Source organism: Oreochromis aureus, linkage group 19, assembly GCF_013358895.1.
Source record: "Oreochromis aureus strain Israel breed Guangdong linkage group 19, ZZ_aureus, whole genome shotgun sequence".
Lineage (NCBI taxonomy): Eukaryota > Metazoa > Chordata > Actinopteri > Cichliformes > Cichlidae > Oreochromis > Oreochromis aureus.
In genome coordinates, this window is record NC_052960.1 from 19,507,467 (window position 1) to 19,528,219 (window position 20,753).

At 43.6% G+C, this 20,753-nt stretch overlaps 2 protein-coding genes across 3 annotated transcripts; one reads left to right on the top strand and one right to left on the bottom strand.

Annotated features, from left to right (window-relative positions):
- Nucleotides 1-1,785: 1,785 nt before the first annotated feature.
- prima1 (proline rich membrane anchor 1) lies at nucleotides 1,786-17,572 on the bottom strand. 2 transcript variants are annotated; one of them, XM_039603006.1, is made up of 4 exons: nucleotides 14,029-14,888; nucleotides 13,035-13,176; nucleotides 10,525-10,657; nucleotides 1,786-4,021 (listed from the first exon to the last, which is right to left on the bottom strand). In XM_039603006.1, exons 1-4 carry the CDS (start codon nucleotides 14,308-14,310, stop codon nucleotides 3,922-3,924), a joined length of 657 nt encoding a protein of 218 aa, XP_039458940.1. In that variant the 5' UTR covers nucleotides 14,311-14,888; the 3' UTR covers nucleotides 1,786-3,921. The 2 variants fall into 2 exon arrangements, with proteins under 2 accessions (XP_039458940.1, XP_039458941.1); XM_039603007.1 differs by lacking the exon at nucleotides 14,029-14,888 and adding an exon at nucleotides 17,437-17,572 and having other exon boundaries at nucleotides 3,885-4,021.
- A 1,401-nt stretch (nucleotides 17,573-18,973) lies between these two features.
- On the top strand, nucleotides 18,974-20,680 carry LOC116334765 (protein FAM181A). The gene is made up of 2 exons (XM_031758298.2): nucleotides 18,974-19,227; nucleotides 19,318-20,680. The coding sequence occupies exon 2, from the start codon at nucleotides 19,373-19,375 to the stop codon at nucleotides 20,147-20,149; it is 777 nt and encodes a 258-aa protein (XP_031614158.1). The 5' UTR covers nucleotides 18,974-19,227; nucleotides 19,318-19,372; the 3' UTR covers nucleotides 20,150-20,680.
- Nucleotides 20,681-20,753: the final 73 nt, after the last annotated feature.

Sequence of the window (20,753 nt, forward strand, 5' to 3'; positions counted from 1 at the left end):
GCATGAATTAGATCTGCTGATATAGATGTATTCTGCGAGGAAAAATTAGCTTATCGGACCAAAATAAGTCACATTTGATCTGCGCATAAATTCTTTAAAATATTACTTTTTAGTCGCAGCTGGTATTGAAAGACCCATGTTGAGAGGTGTCTGCCAAATGAGTCACTAGTATAATGATATCACACAATGTGACTAATGAACACGCACTTACACACACACGCGCACACTCCCCGGTGACCTCAAGCCAGCTGAATCAGGCTGCAGTGCCCCTTCTCATCAACCTCTAGCCATGGCTCATCAAAGAGGTCCTTTCCTGCTGCGCCTCTACGTGTGAGAGTGTGCATTAAAGTGATGTTAGCTACAGGTGTGTATGTGCGCATGTGTCCCTGCATGTGTGCGTGCGTTTAATCAAGTCCCCCTTGCTCTGGGGTTGCATCTGTCAGCCACTGCCACCGTTGTGATCGTTTGAACTCGCAGCCCTTTCTGAAAGAACCTTTCTCATTAGCAGCAGCTTATGTAATCAGTGTCCCACAGGTATCCAGCACTTTCCCCACCCCTGCTTGCCGCCTGCCTGCCTGCCTCCTGCAGGACCATATGGGAGCGCTGACCTGATGAGTAGGCAGCTGGAGGTGCTGAGGGTAATTAACACTGACCAAAGGCCTGGCGGGCAGAGAGGGTGTGAGTGGGTCCTCAAAAACTGTGAAGGTCAGCTTTAAAAAAAGGACCGTGCAAGCTCTCTCACACAACCAATGCACCAGCACAATGCATCACCAGGTGTGTGCGCTTGTGACATCTCGTGATTAAAGAGCAGAGGTATAGAAGCAGCAGATAAAACTTAGCAGCACGCTGGTAAAAGCAAGTGTTTGAAAAAACTAAAATCAGTGTTCCAGCACCTTTTTGCTGTAAGGAAAGCCTCGAAAAACTTGTTGAGACAGTGACAATCCCCAGTACCCCCGCCTAGTGCTGTCACTTTGGTTTTATTACAGTGAAATCCACAGCGCCCTGGCTGGACAATGCATGAATGTTTAAATTGCTCTGAGTGTCCATTTGCATTACCGTCAAGTGGCACATCCAAAGCAGGGAAGGCAGAGAACTCGATGGACCCTCATTCACATTATAATTCATCAACATTCCTCTTGAGTGCTCTTGTACATCAGCCTGTACAGCACAAGTTTAGGCTCCCTTGTTTGTTTCACATCACGGTCTGGTGTGCAAATTAAAGCAGAAATAGGAACATGTCTGCGCGACCTAGTGTAAGAATGCAGGCTCTGTAAGAGGTGTTTTGAATCCATTACCCTCTTTTATCTTACTCTAAAAACCTCATTTTGTTATATCAGCTCATGTTCTTGCTCTAGCTGCAGAAATCTTTTACACACACACACACACACACACACACACGGACGTGATTTTTTAGTGACACTGTTATTGATCGAGCCCAGAGCTTGCACAATATGTGACCTAAAAGTTTTCTGGCTGGTGCCATTAAGCCCCACGGAGAGGAGTGCGCTTGGTAATCGCAGTTCATTAAAGATGCACTGTGTGAGACAGACTGAGAACATGTCCTCCGCTGTGGGGGGCCCAGGAGACAAGGCCAGCACGGCTCTGCCCAAAGACGCGAACGGCACAGCACAGCATAGAGCAGACAAGATGGGCACAGGCTAAATATAACAGTCTCACTTTTATCACCTTCACCACGTACGGGCCAGCTCGTCTGCCTACGTATAACAGTGGTTTTATAACTGCACATGCATTTCTTTAAACACAACATACTGTGGGTCAGTTGTTATGTACAGTTTTATTTACAACTGAAAAACTCAGCAATGAAATCAACTTATGCACATTTCGTTATCTGTTTGGTATAATGCATAAATTGTGTATGCTCTATTGATTGCCATATATACATTAATGGCTTGCTCCATCAACATGACAACACTGACATAATTCTAAGTGGTAGCACATTTTTTAAACTTTTACTATGTATAAACACATGTTCTGTTACACTGTACATGAATTAACAGTCCAGAAGGCAGATATTTAAATATCAATATTTACATTCATGCATCCATCATTTCTCTCATATAGGTAGATGGTGGGGTTTACTGTTAGCTAATACCTGTGCATTTTTAAATGCAAGTATGTGTGTGTTTTTTTTTAAAAATCCCCCTCTATTTTCCACAGTTTAGCCAATATCTATACTTAACTGACAGCCACAGAGTACAGCCCACTCTCACTGAGTACACTCATCTGCATGCACACTCACAGACAGACAGACACACACACACACACACTCATACACGCGCACATGCATGCCCGCACAGACACACGCAGATTTAGTGTATTAAAGGAAAAAAAGAAAAGAAAGCAGAGCAGCGTTGAGTGATGCTCCAGTTCAGCTCAGTTGTGTTTTTCCAGCGGGGATGAGGAGGATGCCTGTGACAGCACTGAGTCACACACATCCTTGATGAGGCCATCCTCTGTGCAACCTGATCTCTGGCTATTGGCTAAGTCTCCTGTCTCTCACCAGTCACAAGGTCAGCGCTGGGCTCATGTCCCCTGTTTCTATAGTGATGGGCTAAGCCCTTCTTGACAGATAGAAAAATGAAGATCGTCACGTCCAGACAAAACACGGCGGTAGGCATCCAGCTGACCACGGGACACTGGACAACAAGATTTAACCGGACGACAGGGAGAGCAGGTTTAACTTGTAGAGGTGCTTGCACTGAGCGAACAAATCGGAAAGTCGGGACTGGCGTGTGATGCAGGACAGGAGCATCGTTCGGGTAACACACATTCACATAGGACATCATGGAGGCCCCTGACTTTTTTAGCTGAAGTCTCAGGGAAACACAGAAGAGGATATCAAACACCCAGAGACAAAACAACTGATACCAAAACTCTTTGCAGAGCAAGCGCGTTTTCTGCATCAGTGTCTCAACAAACCGACAGCCGGCTTAAAGCATTGGTGCATCACAAATGAATTATATGATCTATAAATTATTCACTTAGAAAACAGAGCTCTCAAGAAATAAGATGAAATCGTCAAGATGTTCAAGATTTGAAAAGATGTGAGTAACCTACAAGACTGTTGTTTTTCCCTTTTAAGTAGAAAAATAAATTCAAAGATAGACAAGTAAATAAATAGAGGAAATAAATACATGGATGACTGATATATATATATATATATATATATATATTACATTGAGCCTTCTGTAGCCTGTTTTGGCATGGCAAAATAACCAGAATGTCCCATGTTGATGTTTCTGCTCCTCCTTTGTTTATATGGATTTCTTTAAATTGCATAGTCAGAGGAATCCACATCTCAGAGCCAGGACCGGCAGCAACATCGTGTTTCTCACAAAGCATCTTTCTCAAAAATGGAGGGAAAAAAAAGGAGAGTGCGAGGGTTGGAATATAAAAAAATGTTGCATTCTCTGTAAAAACTGCATGCATGTTATTTGTTGTGTGTGATGGGCTGTCTTGTCTGGCTGCCCGTGGGACTGCAGGGCTGCTGTATTGTCTGTTGTTCCATTGCAGATGTCAACAGTGCGTGAGGTCTGGATCTGCGGCAGACTGGCAGACAGTCCCTCTCCAGCCGGCAGCCAACCAGCCTGTCAGCAACACTTGCTGTTACTAAGAGCATAATGTTCAGCCTGCTGTGCCACTTTCGACACCATGGGGGGTTGTGGATCTTTCTCTGTGTCCTTTCTGTCTTGATTTTTTTCCCCCCGTCGTTCTTTTTAGCTTTTCTCGAGGTGAATGGTGTCTTCAGTCCGGGCAACGTGCCAGGCAAAGAGGGAAGTTTTACCAATTTGAAAACCTGGGGTGAAACCCACTCGCATTCATTCAAGGTGAGAGGGAACTGTTGTAGTCAGGATAAGGTGAGCGATAATGGTGATGTCGCTTCATGTTTACCAGGACAGTCTATACCACAGTGTTGTTTGTACCCATGGCCTTCTTGTTACGGATGCTCATGGCATACTCCCCACGACTTGTCCCGTTCTCTTCTTTTCGGAGTGGTTTCCTGTGAACAGACATTTTTACAAAGTGAGGATGAATTCCTTGATCAAAAAAACAAAGCAAAATGACACTACATTCATCCATAGCTAAAGGCCATGCCATTAAACAGAGTTTCTGGACTGCTGACCTACAGACTGATTTGATTTCTCAAGCTGCTCTGGGTGGATATGCTGCTCTCAGCAATCCCTTCTAATAAGCTCAGTGTTTAAAGGTCAATTTTGCAAGGAGACAGAAGGAAAAGATACATTGCGGCACATGGCATAAGGCAATTACCTACTATGACTGGGAGATGCAATCTTCTCTTCTAAGTAATGAGTATGTGTAGCTGTCAAAACAACTTGGGAATAACATCGATACACAACCTCCTGGGAAATTCCTTCTCAAAAACCGGTTGCGCTGTAATGCTCGATCTTTGCTCTAGTGCAAAAGAAAACAGCAACACATGATCCCCTTGCTGCTACTGGTCTGTGAAGAGCAGTATCATTCAATGTAGCTCTTTTCATGCGCTCCTTGATGCCTTTGTGGTTATTATATTTGTCCAGTGTACTGTGGCTTCTGCACCGACCCCCCCAGCTGCCCTCCCCTGCCCGGGTTTACGTAACTGGGAGACAGATCTGAATACAGTTAGTACAGTCATTGTCCCACTCAACACTGTACAGTGCCTTCACTAGCACTGAGAACCCTTGAGCTACATCTCAGCTCAATATCTCCCCTCCTCTCCTCTCTTGGCCCCTGAAAGCCTGGGCTGGCCGGCACAACTTCAACAAACATTCAGTCCGGTCCAGCACAAATCTTTTTCCTTTCTCGGGCATCGTGCCGGGAAGGAATGGTGCAGATAGGGAGTCCTTGCAGGGTGAAATGAGCTCATACATGACATAATGCAATCCAATACAAAAGCTCTGCAAGAAGAAAGCACCCTGTGTGACTTGTGAGGATTAGCTTCTTGTTGAGAACTGAAGAGGGTACTTTTAAAAGGACTATGGAACATTTTAAAAACAACAATGTATGAAAGTCGAATTCATGAATAATAAAACGCGCCGTTGCTTAAGACTGATGGCATTGTGTATTGGAAATTACTGAGATATGGTTTTAATGGTGTTATCATATCCAGAGACTTAAAACGCTACCAGTAATGAATCCAAACCTCTGACAAGATCTCATTAAAAAGTTAACATTACTTGGAGGTCTAATACACCTGATAGCATTTCTTTCCCTCCGTGCACAGGATTTTGCTGAATCATTATCACACCAAGTCTTTCAATATGCCTTAAGGATATTTTTCTGTAATACTAGCAATATTTATACAATTCTTTCTTGGTGAGGTGTCAGTATGAAAAATGATCTGCCAGGGTTTTTTGGTTTTTTTTTTTGCACCACTCAATATTTATCATTCTTGTGCTGTCATCTCAGTCTGTCAGCTGTCTCTTTGGGATGCTCCCACGCACTTTGACCGATCACATTTTTGCCACACCTGTTAAACAACCGTCTTGCCGCTGTCAGATTTTGAAAAATGCTCCCGTCTCGGCTGTTTTTCAGCTGTCACTTCAGCGCTGAGCTTAACCTCGACCCATCCGCATCCCGTGCTCGCCGGCATTAGCCCTAAAATCCTGCTTGACTTGACTCCGTCCAGTTTTTACACAAGCAGTTACTCTGATACGCAAAGTCACTATGAGCATCTTTAAACATTTTAAAAGGTTTCCATTCAAAGAACCAAAAACTACAATAGGGTGTAAATAGGAAAGTCTTTGAGAATCCCTCACCTCACATTTTTAGCTACTCTAACAGGATGGCTTTAGTCCAGGCAATTTCAGTCTATCTGTCAGCCACTTTGGCCCAGGCTGAAAAATCACTGCTGAACGCCATGAAACTTTATCAAGCTATTTGTTGATACCACAGGATGGTGGCTGCTTTGCCTAATTCCTAATTTATACTGTGTTTCTTCCACTAGTTTAAAATTTGTGAGTTTACAACATGTATTTATAGAGAACTTTTAATATAGTGCCATCATTGAGTCAGACTAACTTAGGTTGATTATTATGAGGATGTGTGTGTTAATAAGAAGAAGGGAGGGAGATTTTACTGACTTTTAACTGAGCTTTTATACCTGAAAAGTGATTGGGAATCTCTGTGTAGATACTTTGGAGGGCCATGCAGAAGCTGATCAACATTATGTGCGAACATTACACTTCCCACAAAAGAACTTTTAAACAAAACACAAAAGTATGACTAAGACTTCCTGTGGGACTCCAGTGTCACCTGGGAGGGGTCATTTGGGTGAACACAACAGGGACACATGCTGGCCATGTAGAGCAGATGCTGCTTGCTGTGTCCCTGTGAGACCAGGGGAAAGCCCGAGAAAAGAAACTGTCCAGCCCCGGGGTGGAAACACTCTGATGTGGGGAGGGGGCGGTGGTCCCCACTGCTGCAGGGAAGGGATTTGGGATATACCAGTTTTCTCTCTGGGATGTAACATAATGCAGTGTAGCTGGAGTTCACCAGCTGAAGTTAGTGATTTAAACTTTGAATATTTTTTACAAGTCTGTATTAATCTATTAATCACTGCTGTCGCCTGAGGGGAGAATGTACAAAAACAGCAACAGTTACTCAAACAAAACAATATGCTAGACACAATTATATCGGTCCCACAGGGAGGATGGAGGAGGAATCTCCCAAAGTCCAGCCAACATAGACTATAACAACATTAGCCTCAAACATTTCTGGAGTCCAGTTACAGAAAACTATGATAAGACTTAAACAGACCTGTGGGTGTTGGGACAAAGTAAGATTTATTCCCTTTGGTTCCTACAGCAACTCTAAACAGATGAAACTACATGAACAAAGGGTGATATGGATGTTTCTGTAAGACATGACAAAACAAAAAGATAAACCAGTTTTGATGAAGGTGCGATAAAACAGTGTCCACGTTTATCCACGGACGTTGCCACATTTTTATGCAGGAATATCTGATGACACCATGATACGAGGTCTTTAAGCATAGAAACACGATCCTATTCTTACTTCTGTAGCAGACTGATGGTTTTATATCATTATATATCATTTAATAAGTCAGTGACTGTGGCTGGGATGTCCACTCATCACTGGTTGACTGAAGTATCATTTGGAAAAACACTGAACACAAATTTATAATGAACAGTTTTCATTCATTTCATTTATGTGAGTTTGTGTGCATGCGTGTGTGTGTGTGTGTGTGCAAGCCAACCTATAAAAAGCAAAAAAACTCTTACATTACCTTATTTGAATTTACACACTATCCCATTCAAGGTCATCTCCTCAAGCACAAATGGACTGTTGTAAGTGCTATTTTAAGAGCTCTTCCTGGCAGCTCTGTTCTTACCTGTTTAATATATGAGCCTGTTTCAGCTTGGATCTCAAACCTTTATGTGAAAGGAACTCCTCCTTCATGTTAAATATCAACAGTAGTAACGGGAACTGAGTCTCAAGCAGTGCCCTCCTTGGAGGAGGGCCATCGCGTGAGTAGTGTGCTCATGTTTTAAAGTTTCACTATGAATTCATCCGCCAGGGCCGGACTCTGGAGGTGGAGATTGTACTGTGATGTTCTGAGACACTGCAGGGAAAATTTGAACCTTCTACACTCACATTGTAGCTTTTAGCCACATCAACACAATGTTCGCTCACCACCTGCCTTGCTTCATCCTCTTCCACAAAATGCAATTGAAGTTGAAAGGCTCCACACAGTGGAGGAGATCCAGAACGCATTGCAGATGCATATGTGCAAGTGGACAGAACAGGAGCCATCTAAAATTAGCACGAGCGCTGGAAGTAGTCCAGAGCAGAGATGGCTGCTGCTACGATTTTAATCAGTGACGTTTTTTGCTCTTTATGGGTGGAATCACAGAACTTTTTTATTGTCCCTCATTATATTTGGTGCAGCCAGTTAAATTTAAGATAAAAAGGAGTTTTATTCTAAGTCGCAACTGAATAGTGTCGAAAACGGACGAAAAAGCAATTAACAGAAGTCTGGCATGTCTTGATGATTCCACGTGAGATTTAGCAAGTAAGAGAACAAGATAGGATCTCTGTGCTGTTCGACACCGGTGAGCTACAGATTCCTGGAAGCCGCTTCGGCCCTGTTTATTTTTCTCAGGATGTAATCTCCGCACTGACTGACCATGTCGCTTTGGGCCACCACACAGGGCAGAGCACCGGGGCCTCAAGCCGACCTCTGCCCGGGCCTTCAATAATAGATGCCATGCTGTTGACACGTGGCAGGTGGCAACACAACACTTCACAGGTTAGATGAATATTTCATATCAAAGCTGTGCAATCACAGCGCACATTGCCGTTTGAAGTTTGGGGAATGCATGATGGTGAAATTAGGACATGTGTTGGGCTGTTTACAATTACTCCAGCCATCTGGAAATTAGAGTAACATGGTATGGTTCAAAGCAAACGCATTACGAAACAGACTGTAAAAGTCTGTCACCGGTTTTGATGGTGCCGGTTTAGCGATTTCGAAAATAAAACAAAGGGAGATTAATGATGTGTGAGCAAATATTGTAGCATTTTCCGTTTCGGTTTTTTGAGTATTTTGTATGTTCTGTGTTACCCTTGAAAAGGACCAGCTGGGATGCATTATCCGTCTTTGAACAAGCCTCCCTGAGCGGTAAGTGATTGGGAAAAGCATCTAGCTTCATTAGTCAGTTGGTCTGAGTTTTATTTGTTTTGGCTCCTTGGATGGCTGACAGCCTGGACTGCAGTATCATCTCTTTTGCTTTGGATGGTACAGCAACACTGAAAAGCAGCGTGTGTCTGAATCCTCCTCTCTGTGCTTGCACACCAGCCTCTCTGGTGCTGTGGACTCTGAATAGGATTGTGTGGAAGTGTTCCTTTTTTTTTTCCTTTTCAGTCCCGCTTGCTTCTGACAGATGACTGGCAAGCAAAGATTACAAAAAATAACAAAAGGCCAGGAGGGCTGGGACCTGCAGTGCTCGCTCTTCCACTGTCTGTAATGCTTGGGCCTTGGCCCTCGTCCAGCTGATTTTCATTGGGAAAGCCCGGAGCACTGAGGAGCTGGGAGGGCTATATATAACCGGGCTGTGTTTTTCTCACTGACAAACCCTTTTTCACACTGTTATTGACTGAGATGCTGAATTACTGCCTTTGCTCGCTTTGGTAGACAACACTTTATCTGTCCTTTTTGACTGTGTTGTTTCCTCTCCTTTCCCCTCTGGAACGATGGATGATTAGAGAATCCAAGACAAATGCTAAAGCAGTCACATCTTTCCCTGGACCGCTCTGCTACTGGCTTTGACTAATGAATGTCTAATGAGCCTAGTCTGGACCTGTGTATATTCCCTTCTCATTCTGAGTAGAGGGCAGCTTGGCGTGGCACAAAGTCTGCAGTCTAGAGCCCACAGAGCTTCAGGACACGACCTGCTTGCATGTATAAAAGATGTGGCCTGCGACTGAATGACTGCGCAAATTAATTCATAAATAATGACTTGGGTTTGGGGCTAGAGCCCATATTGCAACAACACTTTCCTACCACTGCTGCATTAAAAAAGGTGCCCCTTGGCTACACAGGGGGCTGGAGAATTGCCATAATGAATTCCTGAGCCAACCGCCCATTACTTCCGCTGCCTGACTTTGCCTATTTGTTGTTTAAAGAAAGGAGAAATAGAGTTCTGCTGAAGAAAGCCATATCTGGCATGCAGGCTTAATATAGTCCCATAAACATAAGAAGGTAGGATACTAGATCTTTTTAAATACATATGCATAAAACATAGAAGTAGCTTCTTGATTTAATGCCTAATTCTGCACACATGGTGTTCTCACGTGGTTAGTTATGGACTGTGAAACACGCCAAGATGATGAATGAGTGCGTGTAAAGATATTGTGTGTTTATGGATGGATGCACGTAAGTATTCTTTACAAACCTGGCAGGATTTAGATGTGAGTGTGCGTTTTTGAAATATCTGTGAACATTAAGGGTACGTCGGAGTGCACGTGTGACACCGTGCTGCTGAACGGCACCAAGAGAATTGGGTCTGGTTGTGCCGCAGGCTAAAACCTCACACGGACTTTTTTTTTTCTAATAAGCCAAATGTGGAAAATGCTGCAACAGCAGTGTGTTGGGATTCCTTTGCTTGGCTCTTGCTTTCACATTTATGAATCCAGCTGCCATCCTAGGATGCTTTAGACTTTTATGTGAATTAAAATCAATAGAGCATTGTTATGTCATTTTGCACTTCAGCAAATGAATTCAGCATATAGGATATTTCTGCTTGATTCAATGTAGTGGATATTTACAACCCACCTAACCTCTGACCTCAGTATGACCTAGGGGGGCAATGGCATAACTCTAACAAAAAGGCAGGACACTTATTAGAGTACCCCACATGTCTATTTACCCGCCTGTCTCAATCTGTGACTGACTTCTACTTCAGTTAGTCCTTATTTTAAAAATAACGGTTTTAATTACAATGTTAAACAAACAGAATTTAACATGTTAGGGTAGCTTCTTACCTCTTGATAGCTTTGTAGCAGATGATGATAGCTGAGAGGAGGAAGATAAGTGAGGCACAGCCCACCGTTCCGAGAACTACGATATCCATCTCCATCCACCACGGCCTCCACAATTGCACCTTGGGCTTTTCCACTTGGAAACAGAGTGAAAGGGATAGCAAGAAGAGAGAGGTGTAGATACAGAAGAAGACAATAAACAGAATACATTAAAACACATCATTAAAAAAGGTACGCGTATTATTAAAAATGCATTAATTATATTTACACTTAAGTCACAATGCTGACTTGTGTTTTGCATTTTGATCCTTAGTAAGTGGCTTAACTTTTAAACAACACAATAGTGAAAGAGAAACGAGAGGCTTTCTCTCCTCTGCTCTTTTTGTGCTTTCGTGTCCTCACCCGTTCTTTAGGTCTTAGGTGCAACGTTCAAAGATATCCAACCCGACACCATGAATCATTTAAGGTCCTGTCAGCCTTCCCTACACCAGCACTCTTGTCCACACCAATTACTGTTGCAGGAACCTCCTGCTCTTTCCACATTAGATTCGTGGAGTAAGATCACTCACCAGGAATGTTGTATAACATTGTGTGCATCAGCATCTTCGTATCTGTATTGCAGAATTTCTCTCGTCTTGTTTTGCAGCATCCTGTGCTCTCCCACCGTCTTTAAATCAGGTTTGTCATGAGCATATCTACCTATCATTCAAGGAGAAAATACCCTGTTCGGTACATAAAATAACAAGCTCCTCCTGCATGTAGAGGATTTTTGTTATGAATGAGACGAATGGGCTTACACCATAGCAACAAATACTCCTGAGTAATGCTGAAGACTATTTTTCCAACACAGCACATTTCTACACAGCAAATAAAAAGGTATGGCTCTCCCTGGTACAGCACACCACTTCATAAGTCACTGTGAATTTAAAAGCCCCTCTCAGCCAAACTTCCATTTTAATCCTTCGTTTTGTCAACGGCTGTAGGATTTAATTCAGTCAGTGGTAAGGATCTACTTTATTGTGATAGAGCACACTCCTCTCAAGGGACCTCAGATACCATTTTTAGCATGCAGACACTTCTTTCACTGTGCCAATTTTTCCTCAGTTTTATTAGACTTTTATCTGATAGATGTGGTCCCAGCCATTGTCCCAGTTTTCATGTTAGCTGTGCATATTCATTGGATTTTAAAGACGACAGTTTAAAGCACATTTTCAGCTCAAAGTGCTCTGCAAATTGGGCTGCTGAAGGAATATTTAGATAATTATGCATGAAAAATGCGACGACAAAAAAAACTCCCTTTGAATGAAATATTAATGGTGTCTCCACCCACTGCAAACATATGTGTGTAAAGATAAAAAGAAATGAAGATTGATCCGCTTATCTTATTAACATGACATATTGCTGTTTTTTTTATTTGGTTGTTGTTGGAGGGATCAGATCTTGTGGAGGCAGCACTCAGAGGTCCGAGCTTGTATTGGCCGAAGGCCCACCTTTACTTGCAGTCAGATGGTTGTGGCAGGATTCATGCAGTGACCTTGACAACAATCACAGAAGAGTCTATAACTCTCGATTTGTAGGTAACTCACATGGTGAGTCAGGGGAAAAAGGAGGTCCATTTGCATTGACCAGACAGGAAAAGAACACATTGAAGCTGATTGATTAAAGTCCTTCCACTGCTTCGTGATTAAGTATTCCCCCCTCCTTGTAATACGAAGGGCTCAGGATGAGTGATTCTAAAGAATCACAGTAATAGCTGCATCATCAGCAAAACACCTGTCCCATATTTCAGCACTGTTCATTAAGGTGCCTGAGATGAAATACAAATCATATCAACTTTCAGCAAGCAGGCCTGTTAAATATGTTTGCCTTTCGCTCAATAGATTTAGCACCTCAGAGTGAGACGAAAGAGGAAGGGGAGCGCTGCCACAACAGGCGCTGGAGCGACACAGATATCCAGGCTTGTTGTATATGAGCACTAACACGCACGCACACTTATTGCCGCCAGCTCGACTTCAAAACAAAGCTGGAACTACTGGGCTGGATCATTAGCCCCTTATCTCTAACAAATTATAGCTAATTTAATTAACTCATCTGTCTTTTAATCAGGGGTTCTCCGGGGGGAAACCCTACCACTGAACCGCTGAGCTTGGCAGCCCAGCAGGCATGGATTTCACAGGCAGCCGGGTACTCCCCAGGGTCAGACCCAGTATATATTAGTCTTGTGTTCAGCTGTCAACATCCTGCTGGCTCTAACACACGCACAGACACACGAGTGCAAAATTACACCCGTGCATGAGCACTCACACGTTAATCTCGAGAGGTTGATGGTGCATTTTCCCCGTGTACATAAATGGAAACACTTCACGTCAAAACAGTTTCTTCAGACTAGCCACTTGCCTGACACCTGCGTTTGGCTAGGAACAAGATCCAACTGTGGGCTGAGAGCAGACAGACTGAGACGGACTTGGAGGGAGACAGCTGTGAAAGCTTGGAGGGTGAGCTGGAAGCCTTACCTGTGGTGCCCAGTAGCCGCGGGGGCGGCGGTGGAGGCGGCGGTGGTGGAAGGGGAGGGTATCTTCTACAGTGGCATGCCAGCTGGCACTGTTCACTAACTTTCTCCGCCACAGTCCGTGAGCATGACCTCTGGAGCTCTCCCTTATGGTGAGAGAAAAAAGAGACAGAGGGAGAGAAAGAGAGATTGAAAGGACTGAGGCTGTGTCCCTTAGTGCATTACTCAGAAGTACCATCAGCACAACACTGTGCAGCACAAATGGAGATGCTTGAATACTCAGCAGCCTCTTAGTTTGTAGCACTGTGGATATCCTCTCAGCATTCTTTTCATATCGCAGCTCCAGTGTTGTTGTCACTGGGGCTGCTGTGTATGTAGTACATGTAAAATAGTATCACGTATATGGCTGCAGCCCGCTCCCTGTAAGAAACCACCCACCAACAGAGTGGGCAGCAGGCTGCCCCGAGGAGTGTGCGTGGGTGGACTTGGAAACTCAAGCAGATCACATTACACATGAACCCTGGCAACACTGCGTGCGCGTGAACAACTGCTCACCACTATCTGTAGGCAGCAGCATGGGGCAGAGGTTAGAATACTCATCACTAACATATGCCTGCTGCAGGGATCCTGGTGGGATAACTGAATGTTGTTATCATATAAACACAGTTGGTTACTCCGTGTTCCCACAACAAAAAAGCAGAGTGCCTCTGTGTGTACCTGGGCATAGCTGCATTTCTCATGACCTGCTGCAAACTCACTACACATGCCTGCCTGCCAGCATTCCCTCAACACGGGTGTGCTCTGGAGCGGTGAGCCCACCAAGTGTAAGCTGGTATTATATGGCAATGCATCTTAAAGAGCACACAAGTTACTTGGAAAAGGTTATTAGCTCCACAGCTCTTATCCATAGTCCATCAGTAAATGAAACTCAAGTTACATCAGTGTAACCTCTTCTCATGCGTAAATTGTCAAGTGGCGCGCCTGAACGTGATCCTTACCTGGCACGAGAGTAACAACAGTGAGAGAAGGCAATGACCGAAGAAAAAAGGCCAAAAACTTAAAGTAAATGGCATTAGATCTTGGCACAGCATTCCTCTTGCGCTGTTCTCGAAGATACTAGGCAGCGTTTCCAACAAATGAATGCAGTATACATAAGCTTGAACTGTTTGGGAAATAACCATCCACCCTATCCAGTTCAGCGGCGATATCTGTGACAGGCGTCTCCAGAAATAGTTTATGCCACAATCAGTTTCCTCTTGAAATCCCGTTGTCGATAGCATAGGACAGGCGAGCCGGTGGAATGAGTGGCAAATCTCGATAATTCACATCTCGAAAGTAGTTTTTTGCTTTCTGGCACTCAGATAGCGACCTGAATCACGCCGCTACTCCGTGCAATGTGAGGGCGGTAGATGCCCGTACCTTACATCCCTCCTCGGCTGCAAGCATGAGCGCAAATGGACCACTCAAGCCATCGAAGTTGAAGGAAAAAACGAACCGAGAGAGATCCTCGGGAATATCGAGTGGTAGGATTCCTTGCAATGGCATCACACATCCCCTCTCAACTTATCTAAGCTGAACACTGTATGGGCGAGTCCGGAGGGCAGAGCCGAGGGTTAAAGTGATGCATCCTCCTCTGTGCCAAAATACGGCGGGCTGTTTTATACGGGAGCATCACCACCGCGCACTTGATGCAGCGCTCACATCAGCTCATCCTGACAACGTGTGCTCAAACAAATTCGCCTTCCGCTTCTTAAAAAGTCCCCCCAAAAATCAAAGAGGGAAGGGCATGTGGTTGTGAAGGCGTCGGTAATGTCAGCTGGGCTTTGTTTGTTTTGCCTTGTTTGCTTGTTTATGTCTGTGTTTGATTTTTTCCTTTTTTTTTTTTTTTTTTTTTTTTAAATAATAATATTAACGGCCCAGGCAGAAAGTATAGCCCACAATGCGTGGAGGCGAGTCTGTAAAGATGACGCGTACTAGAGCAAATTAAAGTCAAGTGGAAAGCTAGGGAGAGAGAGTGCAAGACGCCTACCGACTGAAAACACTGCCATGCCCGTGTTTGATGTGCTGTGTGCCTGCGAGAACACTCTCTGGTCCAGTGTCCCAAAGTAGGCTGAGATAAACAATACTGATGTAACCTGGCATTTACTGCTAATGCTCAACATCCCGATCAATTATAACAGTTTCAAAAATACGAACAGGCTTATTGTAAAACATTAGTTTCTTCTTGTTATTATTGCTGTCATCACAACACCTTTGACCCACACTGATGTCGTTTATAAGAGGTGATGCTGCGGGGCAGAGTGCAGAGAATCAGACTATGCAGTGGGTAGTTTTTAAGAGCTCAGTTGCATAATATTGTTGGTGGTCTTCACTAGGGACAGTTATGAAATTACCTCAGAGCCCTCAGTCGGTACTAGAAAGCCAACGTGACATTCACTTGTTGTAACAGCTGATTGACAGGACACGAATAAAATCCAAAGTGTTCTTCTTGGTGTCACTAGGGAGCCAGAGCTAATACATTTTTTAACCACATTAAATGATTTATTGATCAGCTGCTTCTCTAGTGCTGATGCATTACCTACTTGATCAGAGTTTCAGAGCTGGAAGATGATGTAATGACTGTGGCCTGGTCAAACCTCTCACCCCTCAGGATTTTCAGCTGTTTAAAGGAGGTATGTCTCACATTTTAAAGACCTCATTATGTGACAAACCATTTTGTAGTACTTGAATAATTCCCACACATCTTCTTGCAATCTCAAGAGATCTTTGCAACTCTTTAAAAATCACCTCTGAAGCCCACTACTGTCTTGCTAAGAGCTTGCTAAGAACATGTTTGAACCTGATGTGTCAATTTTGCAGGACACTTTCTTTGCTCGTGCAGTGCACAAACCTGCCTCCCAGCCTGTGTGTGATTTTCATAGCTAATTCATGTTTCATAGATCTCCAATCTACCGTGGTGCTCATGTGACTTGTCTTTTGCTTGGGAGAACTGCCTGCAGTTTAGAATAACAGAAGTGACAGCCAATTGTGTCAAAGCCTGTTCATACCAAATAACATCTAAGCCGAGTATTTAAACAACTTTGGATTAAGATCAGTGGATTCAGCATCTAGCCTTAAAGCCTTGTTGTTGCAGCCGAGCATTTATCACATGTCGTGCCTATGAAAAAAGCTCTTCACGGGCAATAAAGAAGTGAGCTCATGCAAAGGGCCGTGAATTACTTTTAGAGTGGAAAATCCATAGCTGCTGTCAGGCTGTATTTGCAAATGCAGTGCAGTGCGGAGATTTTTCAGAGTTTTTGGAGTATAAAACAAGCCTGTATTTGGCATATGGTCTGCCTAGCAGTTCAGTCCATCCATCTCCCCTACAGTCTGTCCCAATATTGATTATCTGACAAGAGAAAAGCACTACATCCTCCTGTTTCCTTCCTGCTACCTCACCTCATTCCAACAAGCAGCAATTTGCCACAACATACATCATAGGCCTTTAAAACTCAGATAAGAAAACCTCTCTATGTAATTACTGTGGTCTTTCAGCCTTAACATCCTGCCAAGATACTTAATCTGCCTCTCTGTATAAAACAAAGAGCACCCCAACATAATGTTTTTATTAGAACAAGAAAAAATAAGAAGACAAAAATCACAAGCCCTCTGTCATTGAAGGAAAACAAACATTTATATAAAATAAGCTTAAACGTTTTTTATTTGTATTATTCGTAGTTTTCTTGTATTACTTGTCCTTGTATTATATCAGTGTGCAGGTATAACGTTAGATGTGTACTGTATTCATGCTGGGCTGCATCATAGTGAAGGTAGATTGCCATCTAGTGGAAAAACCTGGCAACACATGACTCTAAGGCGATTTAAACAGAGGTTATGTTGTTTATTGACACATTATTATAGGAGCTGGTGGAGATATTAAGCTTGGGTTTGTTATTTAAATTAGCCCGTACTGCAATAAAACAACGCAAATACCACTGGAATGATGTTTAAGATAAATACATTCTGAGGAATATCAGAATACAGTTGATGACTTATTGGACAGTGTTTTCAGTGTACTCCTTATTTTACATCTGCACATGGCTTTCCCTAACTCTTTAGTTAGGGAAAATAGATACATCTTATCAAGAAAAAGCTTATAGATTTCTAGACACACACATGGACATGAATGACCGTATCTACTGGTACTTCTACATTTAGCTGTAACTCCTATTCCCTGTTAAAGAAAAATGTAATCTTTATGATTTTGCAAATCCTGCTGTGAATGGGTACAGTTTTATTTTTATTTCCCCATCTCTGTGCCTGATCTTTGCTTTGTGCTGCTTTTACACTGTTTTCTCCCTTGCAGATCAAACAGTGTCATCTTATTGTAGTTATTTTTGAGCAAAGGCAAGAGGTAAGGTACTTACCATAAGTTTCACTAATGGATGTGGGATGGGCAGCTTCCACAATGGAGGTAGCAAGATTACAGATGTATTAGAGCTCTGGGCTTCTTCTTATTGGGTTTAGGCAAAAATGGCAAAGATGATGATGGCTCTGTAGTTTGTTACAGAGGCACATAACACGTCTTGGCTGCAGGTTTTTTTCTGGGTTTGTTTGCATGCGCAGCAAATACATACAAATTAGGTGTATATCTTTGGCAGGAGTTAAAATTACCTCTTTGTTTCTGTTTTTCCATGATGGACAGCAGACACACTGATGCCACACCTTTTGCACCAGTCTAAACTGTATAAAATGAACAAAAATGTGCCAAGAGGTTCGTTTTCCTCCCACTCAGAACTTCTGTAAATAATAAATAAATAAATTCAGCCACCACCCAGTATTTAAGGATGCCACTATGCTTCCTCTCTTTCTCATTCTTCCTCACTTCAAAAGCACAGGAGTGGGGTGACAGGCCACGGGGAGGGGGAACCGCATTGTTAATTGGCCTTTTCAGCTGAACAGAGAGGTGAAGGGAGGAAGAAGAGATGAGGACAATAGAGTCCCACTGCCTCTTCAGAACAACAGGGATGCGCCGTTATAAAGATAGACCGGCCGATGCACATATAGACCTGCAGCAGGGCTCTCCTCACACAACCCCGAACTAAGTGAATGAGGCAATTAATCATGTGGCCCGCAGCTAACCGAGTAAACGGTCTGTAGCCTTGATATAGACTGCGGATAGTTTAAAAAATTCTCTCCTGGCTCCATAGTATAGGACTGTGTCAGGATTTGAGGCATGAGGTGTTACCAGACAAACAGTTCCCTCACATCTCATTCCACTGCTGCCGCGGTTCAGTGGAACGATAGGTACTCTTTTTCCACTTCAACTAGGGGATGAAGCTCAATTAGCATTTCACAAGTCCCATTTCCCTCCTCTATTGCAACCTTCCCCGCCGAGCCCATGCTTTCTCTGGGGATTGTCCTGTTTTGGGCCCTTGTTGCCGTTGGCAGGGTGACAGTATTCGAGTGTGCAAACTTGTGCTATTGTCCGCGGGCCAGAGGGAGCCATGGAGACCCCATAATATGACACAGGAAAATGTTTGCTGATGGCAATTCTATGGGCTTTGTCCGACTCTTTTTCCTTCATGACGACTCGATTTAAGTCTCTAAATGTTTGACTACAAATGCAGGAGTGCTATCCAGCTCCTTTCCCTTTGTCCCGCGAGGTTTGAATGAGTAATTCAGCCTTTGTGTCGCTCGATTGAGGGGGCAAACAGAAAGACAAGATTCTTGAGCCTTCAAGACCCTTTCCATGGTTATGCACTCTTCAGATCCCACCACCCCTCACCAAATCCTACAGCTGACATCACTCTTGGGGAGGGAATAACGGGCTTATGTGTTAGAAACTCAACTTTAACCGCTCTGATATCAGGTTATAATGCACGCATGCACGACAAGAATTCGCACTCGTTTTTTAAATGCACATTTACTATTTTCGGAGCAGAAATCATCTTGTAGGAGAAATATCGCATCCCCTCAGCGGCTTTCCCCCCTCCAGATCTCCATGACAACAATTTGCGATGGTGAAGAATTTGATACCAGGGCGCTTGGAGGCTGATTGGGGTGCATTGTAAGAGGCCTGGGGTCGCTGATTGGTTCAAGGGAAGCACCATAACTACAAGGAGTTTATATTCATTCAACTTGTTGAAGTGCTCCTATACTGCAGCCTGGGAGAAGTCTGAGGTTAGACTGAGAGAATCTGGACTGATCCAGCAGTGGTGAGTAAAAGGTTATTAATCTCTAATATCCAGCATGCCGCTCATTTGAGGCTTGATTGCGTGACTCGCGTGTTTCTCATTTCTCTTTAGATCCTGACGGTGGATTGCCTTTTTTAACATGGACTGAACAAACCCCAGGTACAATATGGCAAATGCAGACAGTGAGGTCAAAACTTTACTAAATTTTGTAAATCTGGCATCCAGCGACATCAAGGCGGCCCTAGATAAGTCCGCTCCGTGCAGGCGCTCCGTGGATCACCGGAAATATCTGCAGAAACAACTGAAGCGCTTCTCTCAAAAATACTCCAGAGTCCCAAGATGCCACACACACAGGTCTGCGGAGTATAGGTGCGCCAAACCGATGGGGACTGTCCATCAGAGTGTGACAGAAAAGGCCAGCTCTGGTGCGCAGGATGTGGATCACCTGGGGAGCTCTGTGGAGCAGGTGCCTATGAGGAAACGCCAGCTACCGGCCTCATTTTGGGAGGAACCTAAGTTGACCCCAACCAAGAGGGAGCACTCATATTTAGGAATGAAAAGGAGCCATGCAGGCACATCGGAGGGAACTGAGAATGAAAAGAGGAAACGAAGTTATGATGATGATGGTGCAAAGGCCGCAATATCTGCGTGCAGCCGGCGCAGCTCGACGGATAAAGAGACGCTGAAACTGGACGTGACCTCTCACCACTGCGTGAGTGTGTGCGGCTGTTGCCCTTTCCAGTACCACGGACATCAGATCCTTCACAATCACATTTTTGTCCCTCATCCGCCCCTGGGATTGTGGAGCAAAGCATCAGGGACTGAGACGGAGAGATCCGAGCATCCTTATGGACAGAAAATTCACACGCACGTTGTTGTCAAACCCATACCGACCAAGCCCACCGCTCAGTCACCAATCTTCAGTGTGTTTGGATTCATTTAATTAACTCACTAAATGAACCCATCACACAAAACGCGTGTAAATAGGACTAATGACTTTCAGCGTTTCTCTTTCAGCATTTTAAAACGAGATACTTCCTCCAGCACTTATTGAAATGCTTCATCTATTTTTGTCTTTTAAACCTAAAGGACTAAATTGCACTGAATAATTTCATCATCTTCACTTTCATGCCAGTCTTATGCCTGAAAACTGACAGTAAGGTAAAAAGGTTTCTACTTTTAGGTGTCTACAGAGGACGATTGTTCTTTTTTTAAGTTAAAAAAAGTCATAAAATGAATCCAAACATCCTGTTTTAGTTTCCTCTTTTAAGTATGAGAATTGCCTTTCTTTGTCAAAGTAATGTTTGATAGGCACATTTGAAACAATGACTTTTATTTTTAAATAAATGATTCAACTTCCCTTAAAAACTCCTTTGGGCACAAGATCATTTTTACCTTTTGCTAAAGCTTTCTCCAAAGGGAAAACACACACACACACACACACACACACACACACACACACACACACACACACACACACACACACACACACACACACACACACACACACACACACACACACATTTTGAAGGACAGATTAAAGAGGC